The following is a 19,941-nucleotide window of genomic DNA, read 5'->3' as shown; positions in this document are numbered from 1 at the left end:
CCCAAATAAATTAGGCCATGAAAATAAAGGAACAAGAAATGTCAAAAAAGGAACAGTAGTAATGGATTGTTTTTATAAATACTTGCAAACGGCTTTAAATGATAATATTAAACGTACGAAAATAATTGTCATTGTTGAAGTACTACCGTACCTAATTGAAATTGATAGCCTCATAATCAGTAATTAGGTTCGTGTACTTGTGTATGTAGGCCTACATATTGAATTGTAATTGCACTAACGATTAAAGTATTAATGACAAGAAACCAAAACGTCAATATTTTCTATAAATAATTAAAGGCTGTTCTTTTGATATGTACATCATATAACTAGTACTATATTCATGTACATTCACTGTGATGGCAGAACGTTATGTTGGTGATTAATGTGCTTGCCTTAAAATTTCTGGGTCGTGGATTCTTATCCAGCTTATTGCTGTTCTTGAACAATAACTGCACAGGAAACTCAAGAAAGTGTTTCTTCAACTCAACTTCAATGTTCCTGAAAAAGCCCCATCGAGAAGCCCACGTCCCAGTAATACTGTGGTAGACTATCCACCTGACGTTGCGGATCATTGATTAAGACAAGAGGACGGAAGGAAAGAAGGACAATATCATAATAGGCATATTTTTAAATTAAATTATGTTTGAACTTTCAATCGTATGTCAATGTTTTTGTAGACAAATTATGGTATGTTTACGCAGCCGGTAATTACGAGTTAATATTCATTATGATGTTGTGTTTTACGTGCCTATTGGGCCTATATCAATATCATTACTATACACATAATGACGTATAAACCGTCTTAGGTGGATGGAAACATAGAGCTTGTTCGATAATTCAGGAATAAAACATAAACATGATAAAGTCATGGGGTTTATTTTTGGATGATCAAAGAATTGAACAACAGCTTGGTTCTCACTAGCAGAATGGAAGTGCTTTTGACAAGCGACGGATTATTCGAATTGTCGCTTGTCATTGCAGTTCAACTATCTTGCGTTGAGTTTACGTCCTCGCGTTGCGTCCCTAGTGGGAAACAATCGTTAGAAGCAGTAAAGGTGTAGTGTAACCTCGATATAAAACTTAAAAAAATAAGTTGATCATACAATATTATGCAAATAAAAAGCGTCTCAAGGATTGGTTATAGTTGATTTAAAGCATTGGGAAGCAACGAAAATGTACTCGAATATTATAATTATAGTTTTTTTCCATGAAGTTCATTGCGCCCTTGTGCAAAAAGATGTGTATTACGTCATCACGCGACAGCCGTATTCCAATAAACCGTTACGGCTTACTTCCAGAGTGTCTTCCGTTTTTAGAGCCTACTACACTTACAATTCAAAAACAGTTTCGAATGACATTAAGAAAACAGCTTAAGTTGGTTCAGCCTACAAAAATCATTCACAAAATGACAGCTGTATTTCATATACGCGTAAATGCTTACGTACTTACACATAAAAATAGTTGACTTTATTGCACGATGGGATTGCATAAGGTCACGTGTTGATTTTATCTTAAATACTTTCATTAGTAGCATGCTTTAAATTTGTTTGCTGTTAACAAAAATTATGCTCACTTTCTCGAACCCTAACCTTACAAAAGTTCCGTAGAAGCCTAATGCATCGTGTACTCCATAAAGTTAAATTTATACTGCATGTTTCTTTATAACAAATGACAATAATTAATCAAAAGTATTTACTTATACAGTAATATCATCAATCTTTAAAGTAGTTATATCACTGAATCATTTCTATCTACTGATCAAAGGTCTAGGCCTAGACGCACTGGGAAAAAGAAAGTTTAATAACTGAGTCATGCATCAACTATGCCTATTATTATTATTTGTAGGTCTACTACATAGCTTTACCTGATAAACGTACACAAGTTCCTTTTCCCATGGTCCTGATACACAACTCACGTCCTAGTATAATCGCTATATCAAGTATTACGTAATTACTTATAATGTTAGGATCAACCTATTTCTTACTTACCTGATACTTTCCCACTACCTTACTAGCCTTACCTACTATTACGTTAACTAAAATATATGCAATGCATATTAATCTAATAACTTTGTACTAAAACTGTGACAAACCAATTTCTTAATTAATTTACATAATGTGTGTCCTTCTCTATTCTCTTGTCCTATTACTGACCGTATTCTCAACTAAATTCCTCTATGATATCCACCATCATCATTCTTAACCGATTTTCGATAAAAAAAAAACAACAACAAGGAATCGTTTTATGATGAATACTAGCATTTTACAGATAGTACAAAGGTCTGTGAGCAAAACGTGCTGTTTTTAATTCCTAGAGAGTTTGAATGACTTACCAGTACATATTGTCCATGGGTGGTTGTTGTTTTATTATTGTATTTTTGCATTTTCTATAATCAGTTAAAGTAATATTTTTTTTTTACTGTATATGTACATTGGATTACGGATTAAAGAATAAATGAAATGAACGAATAGCCTGATGGAGACTCATTAAAAGCTAAAACCGTTGGATATGTTTTATGAAAAAAAAATCCTATATTGATTAAAACAGAAATAAGGTATAATTAACATAATATTTTATCGAAATGTAAGAATTAACAAAATAAAAAAAAAAGGGTGACAAAAAATAATTTAAGTTAAATGCTTATCGATAGGCGGCGCTTGTTTTAACGTAGACCACCAGCGCCCTCAGTACTAAAAAACAAAGGGAGTAGATAGGCTGTGGTAAACAACAATAAAATAAAGAACATTGTAATTAAATTTGGTTTAGGTCAATTTAATTATGCTGTTTTCCTGAAATGGAAGAAGTTGAGGCCGACTGCCGTTTATGGATTGGTAATCTAGATCCTCGTTTGACCGAGTAAGATTTTGTTGTCAATATAATTTTCTAATCTTCGACAGCCTAGGCCTAACTAACTCGTTCCTCCTGGCATGCTTGGCGGTGGAACGCGCCTGGTTTGTAGCTTAAGTGAGCAGCTGCCTGCAGGAACTAGGCCTAGGCTAGGTAAAGGTTAATGTTCATCAAAATATCTTTCTGGTGTTATTGAATACCCCATAACTACTGCACATTTTGTAAAACACAGATTTAACTTGTTGAAGATCCTTAAACGATATGGTGATGTGAAGAAATTTGACTTCTTGTTTCACAAGACTGGTCCAAACCAAGGCAAGCCCCGTGGTTACTGTTTTGCTAGTTACAGCACAAAAGAGGTACAGTATAATAAATGAGTTGTTCTATTACAATGTATATAATTTGAATGTGTATAATAATTTATATATTACAACAGTACAAAGCATTCATTAAAAAAAAATAGAGAACGGACAGAATTTATGATCCAAATGGACATACACTAGCAACAGAACTTTCCATGAGGGTAAGAAGAGATAAAATGTATGGCTAGATAGATGAACATAAAGGATGGTCTTTCATATTTCGACGTATCACTAATTAACATTAATGCTCACCATAGAAGGTTTTTTTTTTATTTTAGGAGGCAAGCAATGCCATCTTGCTTTTGGATGGAAAGGTAGCCCTTGGAAAACGGCTAATCGTCAAAAGAGCTCACTCTCAACCATCAGTAAGTTGTCTTTTTAGCCCGAGCAATGATCTTTAATTTTTATCTGTACTTTGTTGCAGGACCCAAATATATGCTAACATTTGAAATACAAATTAAATGAAAATGCACATACAGTACCGGACAGAATTATTGCAGATTTTGAACGCATTCAACGCATTGTTAAAGTGTTGAAACTGCGTTGTCCGTTGGCGTTGAAAGTGTTGAGTTCGTTGAACTGTTTATTCAACCAACACAATGTGTTGCGTTGAGTTTGCGTTGAAATAACGAACAATCGGATTCGTATGGTATTTACAGATTGCCAGTGGTCATGTCCTTAATTACTGTGTGCCTATATTAACTGGAGTATTAAATACCAAAGTTAAGGCGGCGGTGAATCTTGGAGGCTAGGTCACATCGTAATTAATTATTTCCAAACTAAAAACTTCGCAGTACTGTACTACATTTTTCTCGATTATTTATAAAAACAACGTAGCCTACACCCGCCGCCATGGAAGGCAACAATACACCACCAACATAACGATCCAGCATGGTCGTCGTCTTTTTCACGCATGCTTTTCGTGACGTGAGGGACGAACTGATCGAAAGGTGAAGAGTTCATTCATTATGAAATAACGCGTAATTAAAAGGGAAAAAAATCGTTTAGTTTTATTATTATCCATAAATATATCATTATCATGTATTATATTATAAATTAATTATTGTGATGCCTAACGTAACCCATGCAGAGAAAAGCGTTAAATATAATAACCAAGAAATAGGAATGACCAATTTGATGACAATAGGCAATTTTAGGCGTTTTCTTTAAAATCAAAACCTGTGCCATACCATATTATTCACGCCAAGGTGTAACCCACAAATATTTGAATAACCAAACAATTCAGAATAAAGAACCACTTTATTCTGATGCAAGACAATATATTATTACAGGCGAGGTTTAGGCGTTTTCTCTTTAACATACTATTGTTTTGTTTCTTAATATAATTATATTGGCCTCCTCCTGAAACTGTATGAATGGGATGGGAGTTGCGAGAATATGCGAGCGAACAGCCAACATTTTAATCAGTTTACAGTGTGATGCTTTTCAAAACGCGCAACGTTTTCAACGCTATGGGATTCAATTGTTTGACGTCGTCAATGAACGGTCAACGGGTTCAACACATTCAACACGCTCTATTGTTAACGTATTCAAAACGCTTTTTGTACTTAAAAATGTAATGTTGTTTGATTTATAAAGATTTAAATTGGTTCATGGGTGTCGGACACGTCAAATTTTTTAGTTCTTTCAAATTACATTACAACAAACAATGGGACAATTATAAAATAAAAACCAAAATAGAGAAACAATATTTTAACTTTATCTCTTGAATCTCGAACAGCTAAAAAATGTAGGCCTAAATAAAATTAAATACTTCGTCGTCATTAACGATCGTTAAATACGTCATAACACACGTGGTGTTTTTCTTGAGGAAACCAGGGTGGCGGCCTCGTGTGTTGATGTCAGTAATTTCCACGTTGTTTGATTTTACGACGTGAGATCGTGTTTTCCTCCGGAAGGCCTACAGTACAGTGTTAACTGTTAGACTTGGCATCGACCTTATTATTCGATGTTTTCCTTCACTAAACACTGGGAAATATCACTGTGTTTTATTTGGTAACTGTCCGTTCAATACTTAAAAATATATCTAAGCTTCATATATATTTTTTATTTATATTAAAATATCTGGTAGTGACTGCCGATAGGTATTTTGCCTGTTGTTGTTACTGATCGTTCAGGCGTGCAATCGGCCAGTCTAGAGTGCTGCAGCAGCTAGCGTTGAAATAACTAATTGTTTACTTGACATGCTGATAACGACTTTCGTTGAATAAACAACTAAACGTTGAAAGCCGTTCAACGCAACGCAAACACAACGCAACGACAACGTGTTGAATGCGTTGGGATTTTTGCAATAATTCTGTCCTGTACTGTAACATAATTTAATTTCAATTTTTAGAGAGATGATCTGGTTGCTAAGCAACAACCTAGCGGTATCTCAGCCGATAGACTTCCAGCAAGTTTCGGAGGTCAGAGTTCAGGAGCTAAAAATGCTAAAAAAATAAGGTTGGTATTAGGCAACTGGCCCATACCATAGCACATAACTCTCTAAATAATCTCTCACTGTAATACTACAGTATCCCACATACTGCAGGCTGTTTATTGTCGCTAGACATGATACTGCTCTGTCCATCGGGTACCAAATGAGGTGTAGCTTTGCCTTATGCGAGTAGGTTGAATTTTTTTTAAGGCTTTTATGGCCACATTAACGAGTGGCAATTAACACTTTCCTTGAGACTACTATTGGAACACCCCTTTTTTCCCTCTCTTCCCTCTCTCATTTTCTCCCCCTCCACTTCTATTTCCCCCTCCCTCCCTCCCCCCCCCCCAATTTGACCCTTGAAATATCTTCTTAAGAATTTGGTGGAATCTGGAATCTAGAATACAATATTTTGAATGCCTCTTTGCATCTCTTACAGCCTGGAAACTAAGATCAGAGCATTGGAAGCAAAGTTGATGGTAATGGATGGAGACAAAGATGATTTTAAAGTCGAAGCAACGAAAAAAGCATCTGACAATTACAATTGTAAAAAACATTCAACAAACTCTTATAAATCAAAAAAACCTTATGATAAAAGGTAACACATATTGTCAACTGGATCATGTGTTTGTTTGTAAATATCAGGGATGTAGTATACATGAGAAATACTGTATTAGTACTGTATTTTATTTAATTGTACAGTATTATTTTATTTCGGTATAAAAATGTAATACAAAAAGCAGCAAAAGCTGAAAGCATTGTATGAACATACTAAAAATATAAACAAATATAGTGGTGTTTAGAAAACAAAGACTAAGTACGCACGCACGCTGTACACCCAAAGATAAGCAATACTGTACAATATTATGCCATAACAAAAACCATATAAAAATACCATTCAAAAAAATACAGACAATTGTGAGATCCTATTGCACAAAAAGGTAGTTAATTATTTGTTAAAAGAATATAATATCAAATTAATTGATTTATTATTTTTGCCTAAAATCCAATCTGAGAATAATGCTTATATCAAATTTATCTATGATGTTTATTTAAAAATTGCACTAAGGTGGCTACGGTGACAACATTTTTTATGCTTTTGGAAGTTGTAAAAATACTATATTGCCAATGAATTACATCTAAAATTACTACACCTATTTCCAAGCACAACATTCAACAATGACGAACCTAGTGCAAGATTGAAACGTTGTTTCCTAAAGCTAGCGACGCAACGTAAGAAAATGCCCTTCCGATATTGATAATTGTGTTTGCCCCCGCCTGCGTGAAATCAAATCTGCGATACTGTATTTGCAGCACTGATGCGTCGTCGGTTCCCACTTGTGATTACACAATACAGCACTTTGCGTCGCTGCGTTAGGTTGCATCGCTGCGTTACGTTGCGTTGCTAGTGGTTTAAGTGTCACATAAACCACTAGCATAGTTGCAACACTGGTTAACAGGGTATTTAATATGCCAATTTCCACTTGAATTGAAAGAAAAAATAGTACGAGCTAGAGTGAAATTGAAAGTGAAGATAAGGAATTTTCAATAAAGTAAAAGAATTTAGTACGTGGGAAATTCCTTTTTAAAAGAAAACCTTTAATATCATCAAGGTTGTAAGTGTGATGATAAGTGCAACAGATCCACATAAATGTTTTAAAATGAAATATGACGGTGTGCATCCCAAGGGATAACAGTTGTGGTGTCTGCCGAGGCCAAACCTAAATTACTTTCAAAATTGATGTTCACTTGGGTATTCAGGCAGGGCTAAATTGGCAGCCTTCTAAGACCTCACAAAAGTTCACACCCAGAATTGTATTTTTTTAAAGTTTATTTTATGCTATTTTAATTGATGAAAGATGTATGTAAATACTGCATTTACAGTACATATTGTGTGAACATTAATAAAATTTAAATTATTTTAAATACGAAGAAAACATATTGTGTTGTCTTTCATAAAATCTCCATAAATAAATTTCGTTTTAGATTAAGAAAAATTAAGTTAGAATGACGGATGTTCTATTTAGGTTCTCTACAGAGAATATCCTGCTGCTAGCAAGTTATTATTATCCCGGCAATGTTGGAAAGATTAGATTTGACAGGAGTCAATTTCCCTGCCATGTGCATGAACTTGGATCATATCGTATTTCAGTTTCTATATTGTTTTATTCGTAGTAAACCTCATAATTTTAAATATAAATACTGAATTTAATTTGTGGAAGAGTAATTTAGGTTACACGAGTAATTGGTTTTTACGTCGGAACATAATGATAACATCTTGTTAAAAAAAAAAATTGTAACATTTCTTTTCAAAGTCAGTTTTTGTTTGCTATTGCTATAACATTGTAACTATGCATATTACACGTAAAGTTGTGTGCGCGAACAGAGTAATCAAACTAAATATAATTTGGCTGATATATTTATAAACAATGTAAAGCTTTCCGTTGTGAGATTGTATACTAAAATTATACGTGCCAAGCGTAGCGTAAGCAAATTCTTTGGTTATAGAGCTGCGCCGATCGGATAGCCACCATTTATAATCTTTAGTGGGAACCATCTGCACCAGACAACAATTCAAATCGGAATTTATTTTGGAAAAAAAATCCCTGCACTACTGTACCTTGCCTATACAACAAGAAGTAACAATAAGCCTACTTACCCACGGTATAAAACTGAATGGAAAAGCAAGGAAGAGCCACTATTCCCTGGCATCTGCAAATACACAGCCAAGAATATAAGTATGAAAGGACAGGAGGGTATTCACTAATACTGAAACCGGCTAAGTGTCTGAACAATGCTATGCTAATTTACAAAATGTACAGGTGTTTAAGAGAGCTGTACTATTCTATCTTATACCGATAGATATATTTTATTTTATTTGGCATCATAATATAAAATACAAGGTAAAAACAATAAAACAACAATAACAACAATATAGAATTGATGAAAATGGTATATAGGCCTACATTAGCCTGACAAAAATGAACATTAAACACAAAAAATGCACATTAAAAAAACGATGCAAAGAAGTTATTTCCATTGAGGTTCGAAAAAAGTACAAATACACAATTGAAAAAAAATGAATGCACAATTGCACGGTTATTGAAGTATCATTTAAGTTCTGGATCTTTTAATATTGCAGTATTAAAGTTATTTATCCTCAACAACAAAAAATAAAATAACACAGTTCGTAATACTGCAGTCAACAGGTTGATTTTTTTTTTAAATAGCAACAAATAAATATATTAATAAATGTGGTTATGCCGTTGACAAAAATTCTATAATAATTGGACCAACAGACAAACAGACTATCATTTCACAAGGTCAGATCTTAACTAAAAAATGTATGACTCGAACTTGACCTTACGTACGTAGTAAAGGTGATGATTGAGAGAACTCTTGAAAAAGAGAAAGGAAAAGTTTGAAGATCCGTAAACTCTGGAAAATAATTATTGTTATTAACGTTGGCGTTATCTGGACGTATCTACATAATTCAAGGTCTGATTTGATTCAATTGATCCCAATTAATTAACTAAATAATATTTGTTAATTTCTTTCATCTGTCATCGGTTTTTTTGTGGGTATTATATCAAGATGGCTATTTACATTATGGAATCGATAGTGTTATGTGTCTGCTTAACTGCTCTAGAAGATTAGTCATAAATCTGTCATACTAATTATCAGCTAAACTATTTCAGTCATTTTCATTTTTAATATTAAACATGAAGAAATCTTTTAATATACAATGCGACTCGTATAGTATTTGTATTGACTTTCACTGCGCAGGACTCGTCTTAACTAATGTATCTGGAGAGCGTGCTTGTGGATTGGGACTATCCCATCTTGTTTAACCTACCCCAATCTCCTCGGTATAAAAATGGGATATTTCCGACACGTGCTTCCCTCAATTTATGCACGATTCGACAATTTTTGGAGAACAAAATGACTACTCCGTCTCGTTTAAAATAACAGCGTAAAATAAACTGAATATTTACGGAGTTCATTGATTGTAAACCAATTATTTTTTTATTTACGTTTCAAGAGTTCGTTTAGCTAGGTCAGTTGTCAAAATTATTGGGTTTAGGCATGGAGTAAAGAATACTCCATGGTTTAGGCTACAATCAATGAACTACCGGTACATATCAATATACTAATCGAAACCAGAGGAAAATGTTTTCACTATTTACGTAAAGCTTGGTTCCTACTAGCGACGCAACGCAATCTACGTAACGTAAGAAAATGCCCTTCTAATAATTGTGTTTGCCCCCGCCTGCGTGAAATCAAACCTGCGATGTTTGCATCATTATTGCGTCGTCGGTTCCCACTTGTGATTACGCAATACAACACTTTGCGTCAATACGTCGCTGCGTTACGTTCTAGTGGGAACTACGCTTAAGAGTTGCATACTGGTCTTACACGCATGTGTAGGTGGGTTCTTTGTTTATTAGCATCCTACATAGCATAGATTTCTACTAAAATTTAGTAAAGTAGCCTATATACAGAATATTTATTAAATATTTTCAAAACTATTTACAAAACAGCAGTACGGTACATTTGATCACACTACTATAAAAAAAAAATCTTTGTAAATCTATAGAAATTATATATTCGAATTATATAAGAGAAATTAACATTCATAGCATTATACAAATAATTATATAAAATAAAAATGCTTCTAACAATATAGATTGCACATTTACAGTACATTGCAAGCAAAGTTCAAAATCAATATTTTTGAAAGCAAAAACGAATAATATAGTCCATGCTTATGGGATGCGTGTTTCCTAAGATCACGTTGTTTACTTTGTCAAATCCACATTATCATAGCACCGAAAGAGTACCAGTACATGTGAGATTATAATATTTTGTTCGACATTAGTGAGTTTGGGCTAATTATAAACAAAAGTAAAAGAAAAACCACATAATTCTTTAAACACAATACACAGTACTCGATTGAAAGATTTTTACAAATAGGCCTACGTCACAAATTCTTTTGGCGTATCAATATACTAATGAAAAAACCAACAAAAACCCAAACATTTAGTAGTTATAAAACAAAGTAATTAAAATCGCATAAAAGGAATTGAAAGCACGAGAGTTTGAAGGTTTCTATAAACTTGCACAATTCATCTCTATTTTACAAAATTAATAAACTTTGGTTTTAAAAGAAAACAAGGTAAAATATATATTTACAAAATGCTCATATATGTTTTCGATAATGTCACACACATTCACTACCTGTAATTAGTGGCAACACCGGAATGAGAAAGCAAGCAACAAACAAAAATTAAACTTTAAATTTAATGTTTTAAAATACTTAATCCAATTCAGTTTGCAAAGTACATCAATATATCCATCAGTTTCATTGCGTAGTGTTAATTCTAAAGTAACAGTGCTCCAAATTAACTTACTCCACTATCTTTTAATTTGTTCAGAACCTTATTCTCTTTTACAGGAGTGTTTTTTACACAACCATCTGCTGATTGCTTTCCATTTTTAGCCTGTTCAACTAAACTTTCGTCTGCTTCTCCATTGTTTACTGATAGGCTTTTGTCATGTAGAACCTTATTCTCTTCTACAGGAGTAGTGTTTTTTACATAATCATCTGCTGAGTGGTTTCCATTTTTAGCCTGTTCAGCTAAACTGACATCTACTTCACCACTGTTTACTGGTAGGTGTTTGTCATATAGAACCTTATTCTCTTCTACAGGAGTGTTTTTTACACAACCATCTGCTGAGTGGTTTCCATTTTTAGCCTGTTCAGCTAAACTGACTTCTGCTGCTCCACTCACTGATGTGCTTTTGTTGTTGTTCAGGACCATGTTCTCTTCTACGGGAACGCCTTTTACACAACCATCTGCTGATTGCTTTCCATTCTTAGTCTGTTCAGCTAAACTGTCTTCTGCTTCTCCACTGTTAGGTAGGTTTTCTAAAACATCAGATATTTTACTGTCCTTTCCTTTCATACAGACATCCACTATTTTTATTTCCACGCTAACTTTTATTGTTGGTTTTTCACCTTCTGGTTCTCCATCATTTTGTTTCAGAAAATCTCCATCATTTTGTGGTACGTTTTCAGTAACAATATTGTTTGTAATATCATTTTTTGACTTTCTAAAATTTTGATCTTCTGGATCTCCATCCCTTAATGGTTGGTTGTCAGAAAGCGAAATAACTTTTTGATGGTTCTTTTGTTCACTTTCTACTACATTTTCAGTTCCACTTTTCTCAGTTGACACACTACTAATGGCACCATCAGTTTGATCATTTTGTTTTGTTCTACTATCAATAGCTTTTCCATTTCCATCAATGCGAAGATCTGTATATTTACCATCATTGGCTGTTGTTGTAATTGGTGCACAATTTTGATCATTTTTCTGGCAAGCAGAAGTCTTCTTATTAGCTTCTTTGACAAAGCTAACCTTGCAAGTACAGGTTTCATTTCTTGAGGAAACCTTTACCAAATCACCTTCTCCAGATGTCTCCATCACTGGCATGCCAACATGGATTTCACTGCCAAATCTACTACTTAACCCACTGTCTGGCTTTGATTCACTATAAGATGATCCACAACGGACTGAGTAGTGGTTGTTGTTGACATATGGTCGGTTTGCCTTCTTGTTTTGTCGGTAGTGGGTAGATGACGATGAATGATGAAGATTACCTCTTGCAGGAGACGGCTTTGTATGGCAAATTCCAACTCTAGTTCCTGATAAACAAAATATAATGCATAAAGCACTCATAACATAATACAAGATACATACATATCAAGAAAATATGTCCAAAAGTGAGATAAATTATACATTTACCACTAAAAAACAATAAAACTCACCCATTATGTTTAAATGGTAGTTTTGTTCCAAAATATTTATGTAACTTCTTTTCCATTGCTCATCCTGGTTTGAATGGTCAGTGCATTCATGTTCATCTTTCTGTAATTTTCTAGAAGTATTCTTCTTCAAAACCCCACGTTTTGGCATTCCGCCATAGCACATGACACAGTATGGCTCACCATGGTCATGGGAACTTTTCTCTTTCTGCATCTTGTTGGCACCACGGTTTCTAGGAGTATCTTCACGAGGAGTTGACCTAGCACTGGAAAAGGACCTAGGTGTAGATCGACCAGAGGTTAATGCAGTTTCATTCTTCTCCCAAGCAAACTTGGTTTTCAAAGGTGGTGATGCTTCTTCACAATGCTGCTGTTTAGGGAAATTGGAATCTTCTGGGGTAGTCTGAAACGGTCGATGGAGAAAGCAGCGAAGTGGGTCATCTCTGGAGACATAGAGGCCTAACTTTGACATACATGTTGAATCTGCACAATATGATCTACAATATAAACATAAAAAAAGGCAGTGTTAGAAATTAAAACTGTTTTATATATTGTATGTAATTTGACAGCTAACAGAGAAACTCCAAACCACTCGGTGATGCTGGGAATTAATTAATTAATTAAAGATTCAAGAAATTTTATTTGTCCATAAAAATGGAAATTCACTTTGCTTGGTAGATTAAAACAACAATATTGCAACAATTAAATATGCACTAGGAAATCGTAATGTTTTTCTTGTTGTTTATTCAAAAAGACACAGGATTTAGAGGAGTTTCAAAAGGGCTGTTCTCACCTGTTATACCTAGCTCCTACAAGGATTCAAGAAATTTTATTTGTCCATAAAAATGGAAATTCACTTTGCTTGGTAGATTAAAACAACAATATTGCAACAATTAAATATGCACTAGGAAATCGCAATGTTTTTCTTGTTGTTTATTCAAAAAGACACAGGATTTAGAGGAGTTTCAAAAGGGCTGTTCTCACCTGTTATACCTAGCTCCTACAAGGATTCAAGAAATTTTATTTGTCCATAAAAATGGAAATTCACTTTGCTTGGTAGATTAAAACAACAATATTGCAACAATTAAATATGCACTAGGAAATCGCAATGTTTTTCTTGTTGTTTATTCAAAAAGACACAGGATTTGGAGGAGTCTCAAAAGGGCTGTTCTCACCTGTTATACCTAGCTCCTACAAGGAATTCATATATACTTTCACCGTTCTGGGTAATTGGTTGCAAGCTGAAAAACAAAATTAATAAATCAACAAGTTTACTTTAATGAACAATAATGTAGTATAGTAAAATATAAATAATTTAGGATTAGGATTTAATAAATTGAGATCACTGTCTCAAACAAGAAACTTCTTATTAATTTCATCTCCATAAAAACTTAAGTAAACTAGCTTAATAAAAAGGGAAAATCCCATGACATCCATTTCACTCAAAAAACCCTGCCACTTGCCATCATATTACCTTTCTAACTCTTTCTATCATTTATTATATATTCATTTCACATGTAGAAATAACTACTCACTTCTTTGGAACATCTACTGTCCTGTGCTTGTCCCCCTTTTCTGAAATGAATAATACATATTTATTATTAAACAACTATTATTGGTAATCCCATAAAAATAATAATTAAACAAATAATTACTTTAAGCATTAGTTCAAATTTTTCTTAGCAGTACTCTATCAATATTTAACATCACAATAACAATAATAAAATACCAAAACATACTTATTGCCATCATCTGTTGGCGATGCAGGGACATTTTATTCTCAACTGGTGCCCTAACCTGAGGAGCAGACTGGGATCGATGGTGTATACGCAGCAAACTATCAAAGTAAAGTTAATATTCAGTATAGATACAGAAACAGTATGTTCATCCATGGTTCCTCTTAAGCTTATTTCCCACTAGGACGCAAGTAACGCAAGTAATGCGACCAATCACAAAAGTTATATTTTTCAAACTGTTGCTCGTCATTGGTCAACATGCATTGCACTTTCGTCACGTTCTAGTGGGAACCAAGATTTAGAGATAGCCTAGTGATATTTTGTCGACAGATTGGTAGACCTCTGTGCTCGAGGTACTCTGGAAAAATGATAAACCAGACTAGAAAATAAATCTCACACTTTAAAGCTCTGTCTATATTATCAAGCTTTATTTGACAAAAAAATGTGATGTGCCCATATATGGACATGATGATGTCAGACCACTACCATATTTAGGCATATCACCACCATATTTGGGCAAATCACACGATTTTTGACTAGTTTGATAGTGCAGACAGCGCTTAAAACAATCAACTGTATATATACCTTGCTCTTGTTGGTCGTCCAAGCGTGATATCCACTAATTCTGCCGATTCTCCATATCGGTCAGTTGATGTCAAATACTGGTGCATACTGTTGGACTTGACAAGCATTTTGTCTGGGTCATTGGGGGTGCTATTACACCTTTCTTTCACTTTTTCCGTATATGATGGCACAGTCCCTTTTGCTTGTTCAAGCTACAAAATAATATGAATTAAAAAATGCAATAATTTATAAACTTAACAAAATGATGTAAAACTTTTTTTTAATAAAATATTTTTATAAGAATTTCGAATAAAGTCAGTCAACTGTCATGGAAAAAAGCTTTGAAAAAACTGTTGTACAGTACATTACAGATGCAATATGTTAATGTTACAATTTATGAAATTGTAGTTTAAAGCACACACTACACTATCAAACTTTATATTGTAGTTTAAAGCACACACTACACTATCAAACTTTATGTGACAAAAAAAAAGTGATATGAACACGATGACATTATATCACTACCATATTTGTGCATATCACTACCATATTTGTGCATATCACTACCATATTTGTGCATACAGTATCACTACCATATTTGGGCACATTTTTTGTCAAACTAGTTTGATAGTGTAGACAGAGCTTAAAGTATCACTAATTCATTCTAAAATGTATGCATCTTTGGATACTCAGTAAAGCTGGTAAAATTACTGATGATAGACATGAATGAATAAACACTGCGATCTACTTCAGGAGTTTTCCAGCGAGGCTATAGAGAGGTTTCGCAACCTTACGAATACGATAACGAAAACGGATACGTCATACATTTGTGAAACTTTTGAGCTGATCACCAGTCATATTCGTAACTACAAAACGAGTATAGTTTTTGATCTATTTTGCACATTTTGCATTTGAATTAGGAATGATTCATGATTATAATATAATTATAGATTTATTGAAAGTAATTTACTAAAGTAATTTATTAAAATGCCAGGTCAATTTAGATAAATAGCAGTTTTTAAAGTCCTCACTCGCTTTGATGTTACGCAGGCCTAGGCAGTCAAGCACCAAGCAACACGTACCTTCGCAGTCATATTTTGGACGCGCCTCAATATTTTGTTGCCATGCGAAACAGATTTTTTTATGGCTTACGAAAACGAATACGTGTGCGTGATGTATCCGTTTTCGTTATCGTATTCGTAAGATTGCGAAACCTCTCTTATACATTGATGTGTGAATAATTACAGTACTTGAAGACTCAAGTTTGCGTCCTTAACGATTCTAGAGATAACATTTATATTGACTGTGTTTTAGAAAACACTTAAAAATTATGCAAATCATTGTACTGATAGTACTACAGTTTTTTTTGGATGTTGAGATGTGTGAGATATGTTTAATGAAGTTGGACATCTCTTGTCTAATTTCTCTACTTTCAGATTACCTACAGTACCTTGTTACCAGCCAGGTATTTCTGCACAATCAATGCCTGTTCACCTGTGTGGTTCCTGGCCTTGTTAGCCCAGCCTACCCACGCTGGAGCATTTAACTTCTTCTGTTTCTCTACCTCATAGTGGTCATCAACAGTTTTCTTTACCCCTGTCATGTAATCAGCTGGTTTATCAAATGCAAACGCTGACAAAGGGTACTGCCTAGAAACGCCTGAAAAGTTATTCAAACAAACTTCAAAAAAAGAAATCAATAAACACATAATTTTCAGGTTAAAATACCTTATGATTTACTAATTTCTTTAAAGAAGTTTGTTTAATGACAAAAAAGTGCGATGTGCTCAAATTTGGTAGTGACATGACATCATCATGTCTATATATGGGCGCATCACATTTATGTTTCATAGTGTAGACAGAGCTTTACAATAAATTTGAACCAAAAATAAAAAAATACAGTTAATTGTTTGTTTGTTTTATCTTTATACTGGGTGACCTCTTCAGTCAAAGACTGATCTCCCAGAGGGCCCAGTTGGTGATCAGTGGCTCTGGCTGTGATGTACTAATACACCGGGGTAACCCCCTACTCGTCTCGAAAGATGTACTAGGTTCTTTAAAGTGCACACGAGCAAGTTGTGTACACTGGACCTACGGTTTATAGTCCTTATCCGAGAAGACTCGTTCTACCACCAGAACCATGGAGTGAGTGAGCCTCGAACCTCTGCCGATGTTATGGCTACGTGATTACGGTTCCACTGTCTTAACCGCTCGGCCACTCACTCACTAATTAACTAATTAATGCAGTTTAAATCTGTTTTTTTCTGATTCTCCTACTAAGAGCTGTAAGACCTTAGAGCTGAAGAGTGCCTCATTTCTTTAAATTTGTTTGGACAATAAGATACAATAATATAAGTCAATGTTTGCCAATGGCCTATGCATCTCCAGTACTGTATTCACTGCTTTCATTTATTTATTTCATCAATTTGGCAATTTCCAATTGGAACAAATACTGTAGCTTTTTTTGCAAGGTGTGGCAAAAGGCGGCAAACATTTTAATATACTTATTGTTGTTGTGGTTCCTGGCAGAAAAACACAAGCAAAACAATACACATATAATCATTTAGGGTGCAGGTCAAGTCGGCCCCAAACCGTCTCGGCCAAAGTCAAGTCGGTCCCACGTCAAGTCGGCCCCAAGTCAACTCGGCCTCAATTCAACTCGGCCTCAAGTCAACTCGGCCTCACGTCAACTCGACCAAAAACTAATGGGTCAACTCGTCCACATTAATTAATTAATATACTTTAATAGACTTTGTCCGAGACGGTTTAGGGCCGACTTGGATCGAAATCAATATTTACATTCATGATCAACATGGAACTTAACAACAGATCAAGCAATTTAAAATACAAAAGACCTAATGACCTATCTTTGGAACTCGTTGTTTTGTAGTCTAATAGTGTTAGGTAAGAATGAAAATTTATGTCTATTTGTTTTAACTGGAATTGTTGTCAATCTTCCAGATCTGGTAACTACTAACTTACAGTATTGTTGAGAATATGAGATTCATCAGCTAAAATATTATTTAATTTAGATATCAGTTCATCATTACACATTTGTGTGATATCTTCAATCTCGACATCAGCCTTACTGAAAGTCTGTGCATAAAGTTTATTATTTATTATATATATATATTTTGTTATTTATTATTATTACCATTGGCTGAGTAATTTAAACAGTAGCCTTCAAGACTACTGTAACAGGTCAATATTTGTATAACTAAATTATACTATGATTAACCATGAGGCTTTCAAAAACACGACAAACTATAAGAATAACACCCATTAAAGTTATCTATAAAATATTTATAAAGCCACAAGGTAAATATTGATTCTGTAAATAATGAAAGAACTTAACTGGTCTATTGACAACATAATACAATGAAGTAAGTTAAATTGGCCTTGCAGCATATAAAACACTTTAATTCAATAATACCATTTCATGTTAATGTTATTATAAATGTTCTACTTTAAGATTAATTTGTTAATTTTTTCAAAAATTAGACCTATATCAATTGTTTGAGATTGATCCAGTGGCAGATTGTAAACTTTGATTACATTGTATTTTAAAACAATTTGGGGTTGGGGAAACAAGATACAGGCCTACAGAACTGATTGTATGACCAAACTGAACATTAAAAGCATAACCAATATGATTCCTATTACCATATCTACTATTAGTATTAATACTGATAATATACAGTTATTGGCATTATCCCTTGAATGACAGTTCTTTGTTGTTTACCTTCAAACTTGAGATAGATTATTGAAAGATCAGAAATGAAAATGAGTTTGCCAAATACTTTTTGCTCATAATATATTACATTGTCGATAAAAACCATGAATAAAATTTATTTCAAAATTATTTAGAAAAATTATTGATACTGGCTGTATTCCTCTTCCAACTAGGCCTAGGCCTACTTTTAGTTTTACTATACTATTAACACTATGGCCGATCCAGTTTATTTAATTAAAAAATCTTTCCATAAGGTAGGCCTAGCCTAGGCACACCTGCTATGAATAATCAGCTGTATTTAATCCTTCGTTAATTATAATTAACATTTTTCAATGAACTTCTATTATTCTATTCTATTATTATTAAACGTCAATCACAACAAAATTGCAATGTACAGTAATAGTTCACAGTACCTAGCCCTACTGTGCCTGTGTAGGTAGGAAGACTGACTAGCCTAGTTAGTTGTAAGGGGCCGCCGCCAATCGCCTATTCTAAGTAGGCCTAGCCTCTAGGCCTAAGTCCTAGCCTCGGCCTAGCCTAGCCTCTAGTAGCCTAGAGGATAATGTATAGAGTAGGCCAAAATAAATACCCACCTTTGTATCCTCCATGTGGTCGTTCTTCTCTTGAATAACCCCTTTCATTGCACGATAAATTTAAAAACTTTAAATTCCGGGTTGTAAGCTTACCACTTTTAGGACGATTTGTCATAATTTCACAAGTGGAAATGTCATCTCTTCACACACAACACGACCACCACACCATCCACACAACAAGTTACAAAAAGTAAACAAAAACTTTCGCTGATGTTTTACTAGCGCCATCATACACGATAAGAAGAAGAAGACCTCACAATTTTTTTATTTAGCAGAAAAACAATACGCGATAAGTATTGGATTAAAATTATTTATAAAGAAACCGAAGAATATAATTAATATTTCATCAACAACTTTAATAAATTGAGCGAGAAAATTTTCTAAATTTAACAGGGTTCAAATAGGTTTTTTTTATTGTTCAAAAAACATGGAAAAAATAGTTCTCGCGGAACATTACCTGCGTTAAAACCTGTTGCGTAGCAACTGTAAACGCTATACTGTACTTAACCGAAGCATGCAATCTTACTCATTCACGTCTGCGAAGTATGTCAACGAATGACCCATTTCTTGTCAACTACAACAATACGCTCTTTTTATTTCGCAACTTGACAATTGGCAAATTGTAAATACCTTAATTGGACGGGATTTAGTCATTGTATGGGCCTACTTAAAATTCATCAATGCAATGTATGTTCGGTCGGTCTCTCGCGTAAGAGTTTAAACTCTGGGTATTCATGTGATAAAAAGACAGACAGTTTATGTAAATATTGCGGACCCGACGCTACTTAACCCCGTTATCAAACGTGATCCATGGATTCAATAGGCTAAAAATAAGGCCTAT

General features: G+C 34.1%; 2 protein-coding genes across 2 annotated transcripts; one reads left to right on the top strand and one right to left on the bottom strand.

The window, feature by feature from the left end:
* Nucleotides 1-2,693: 2,693 nt before the first annotated feature.
* LOC140049068 (probable RNA-binding protein 18) lies at nt 2,694-7,548 on the top strand. The gene is made up of 5 exons (XM_072093890.1): nt 2,694-2,856; nt 3,080-3,206; nt 3,488-3,574; nt 5,566-5,672; nt 6,086-7,548. The coding sequence occupies exons 1-5, from the start codon at nt 2,795-2,797 to the stop codon at nt 6,246-6,248; spliced, it is 546 nt and encodes a 181-aa protein (XP_071949991.1). The 5' UTR covers nt 2,694-2,794; the 3' UTR covers nt 6,249-7,548.
* A 3,385-nt stretch (nt 7,549-10,933) lies between these two features.
* On the bottom strand, nt 10,934-19,259 carry LOC140049512 (uncharacterized). Its single transcript, XM_072094408.1, has 8 exons — nt 19,101-19,259; nt 16,226-16,434; nt 14,797-14,987; nt 14,215-14,312; nt 14,011-14,050; nt 13,651-13,716; nt 12,479-12,972; nt 10,934-12,355 (listed from the first exon to the last, which is right to left on the bottom strand). The coding sequence occupies exons 1-8, from the start codon at nt 19,213-19,215 to the stop codon at nt 11,049-11,051; spliced, it is 2,520 nt and encodes an 839-aa protein (XP_071950509.1). The 5' UTR covers nt 19,216-19,259; the 3' UTR covers nt 10,934-11,048.
* Between the last annotated feature and the right edge of the window lie 682 nt (nt 19,260-19,941).

The sequence above is a fragment of the Antedon mediterranea genome, chromosome 5 (genome assembly GCF_964355755.1).
Source record: "Antedon mediterranea chromosome 5, ecAntMedi1.1, whole genome shotgun sequence".
NCBI lineage: Eukaryota > Metazoa > Echinodermata > Crinoidea > Comatulida > Antedonidae > Antedon > Antedon mediterranea.
The sequence above is the reverse complement of the archived record's forward strand: the minus strand, read 5'-3'. Positions and strand labels throughout refer to the sequence as shown.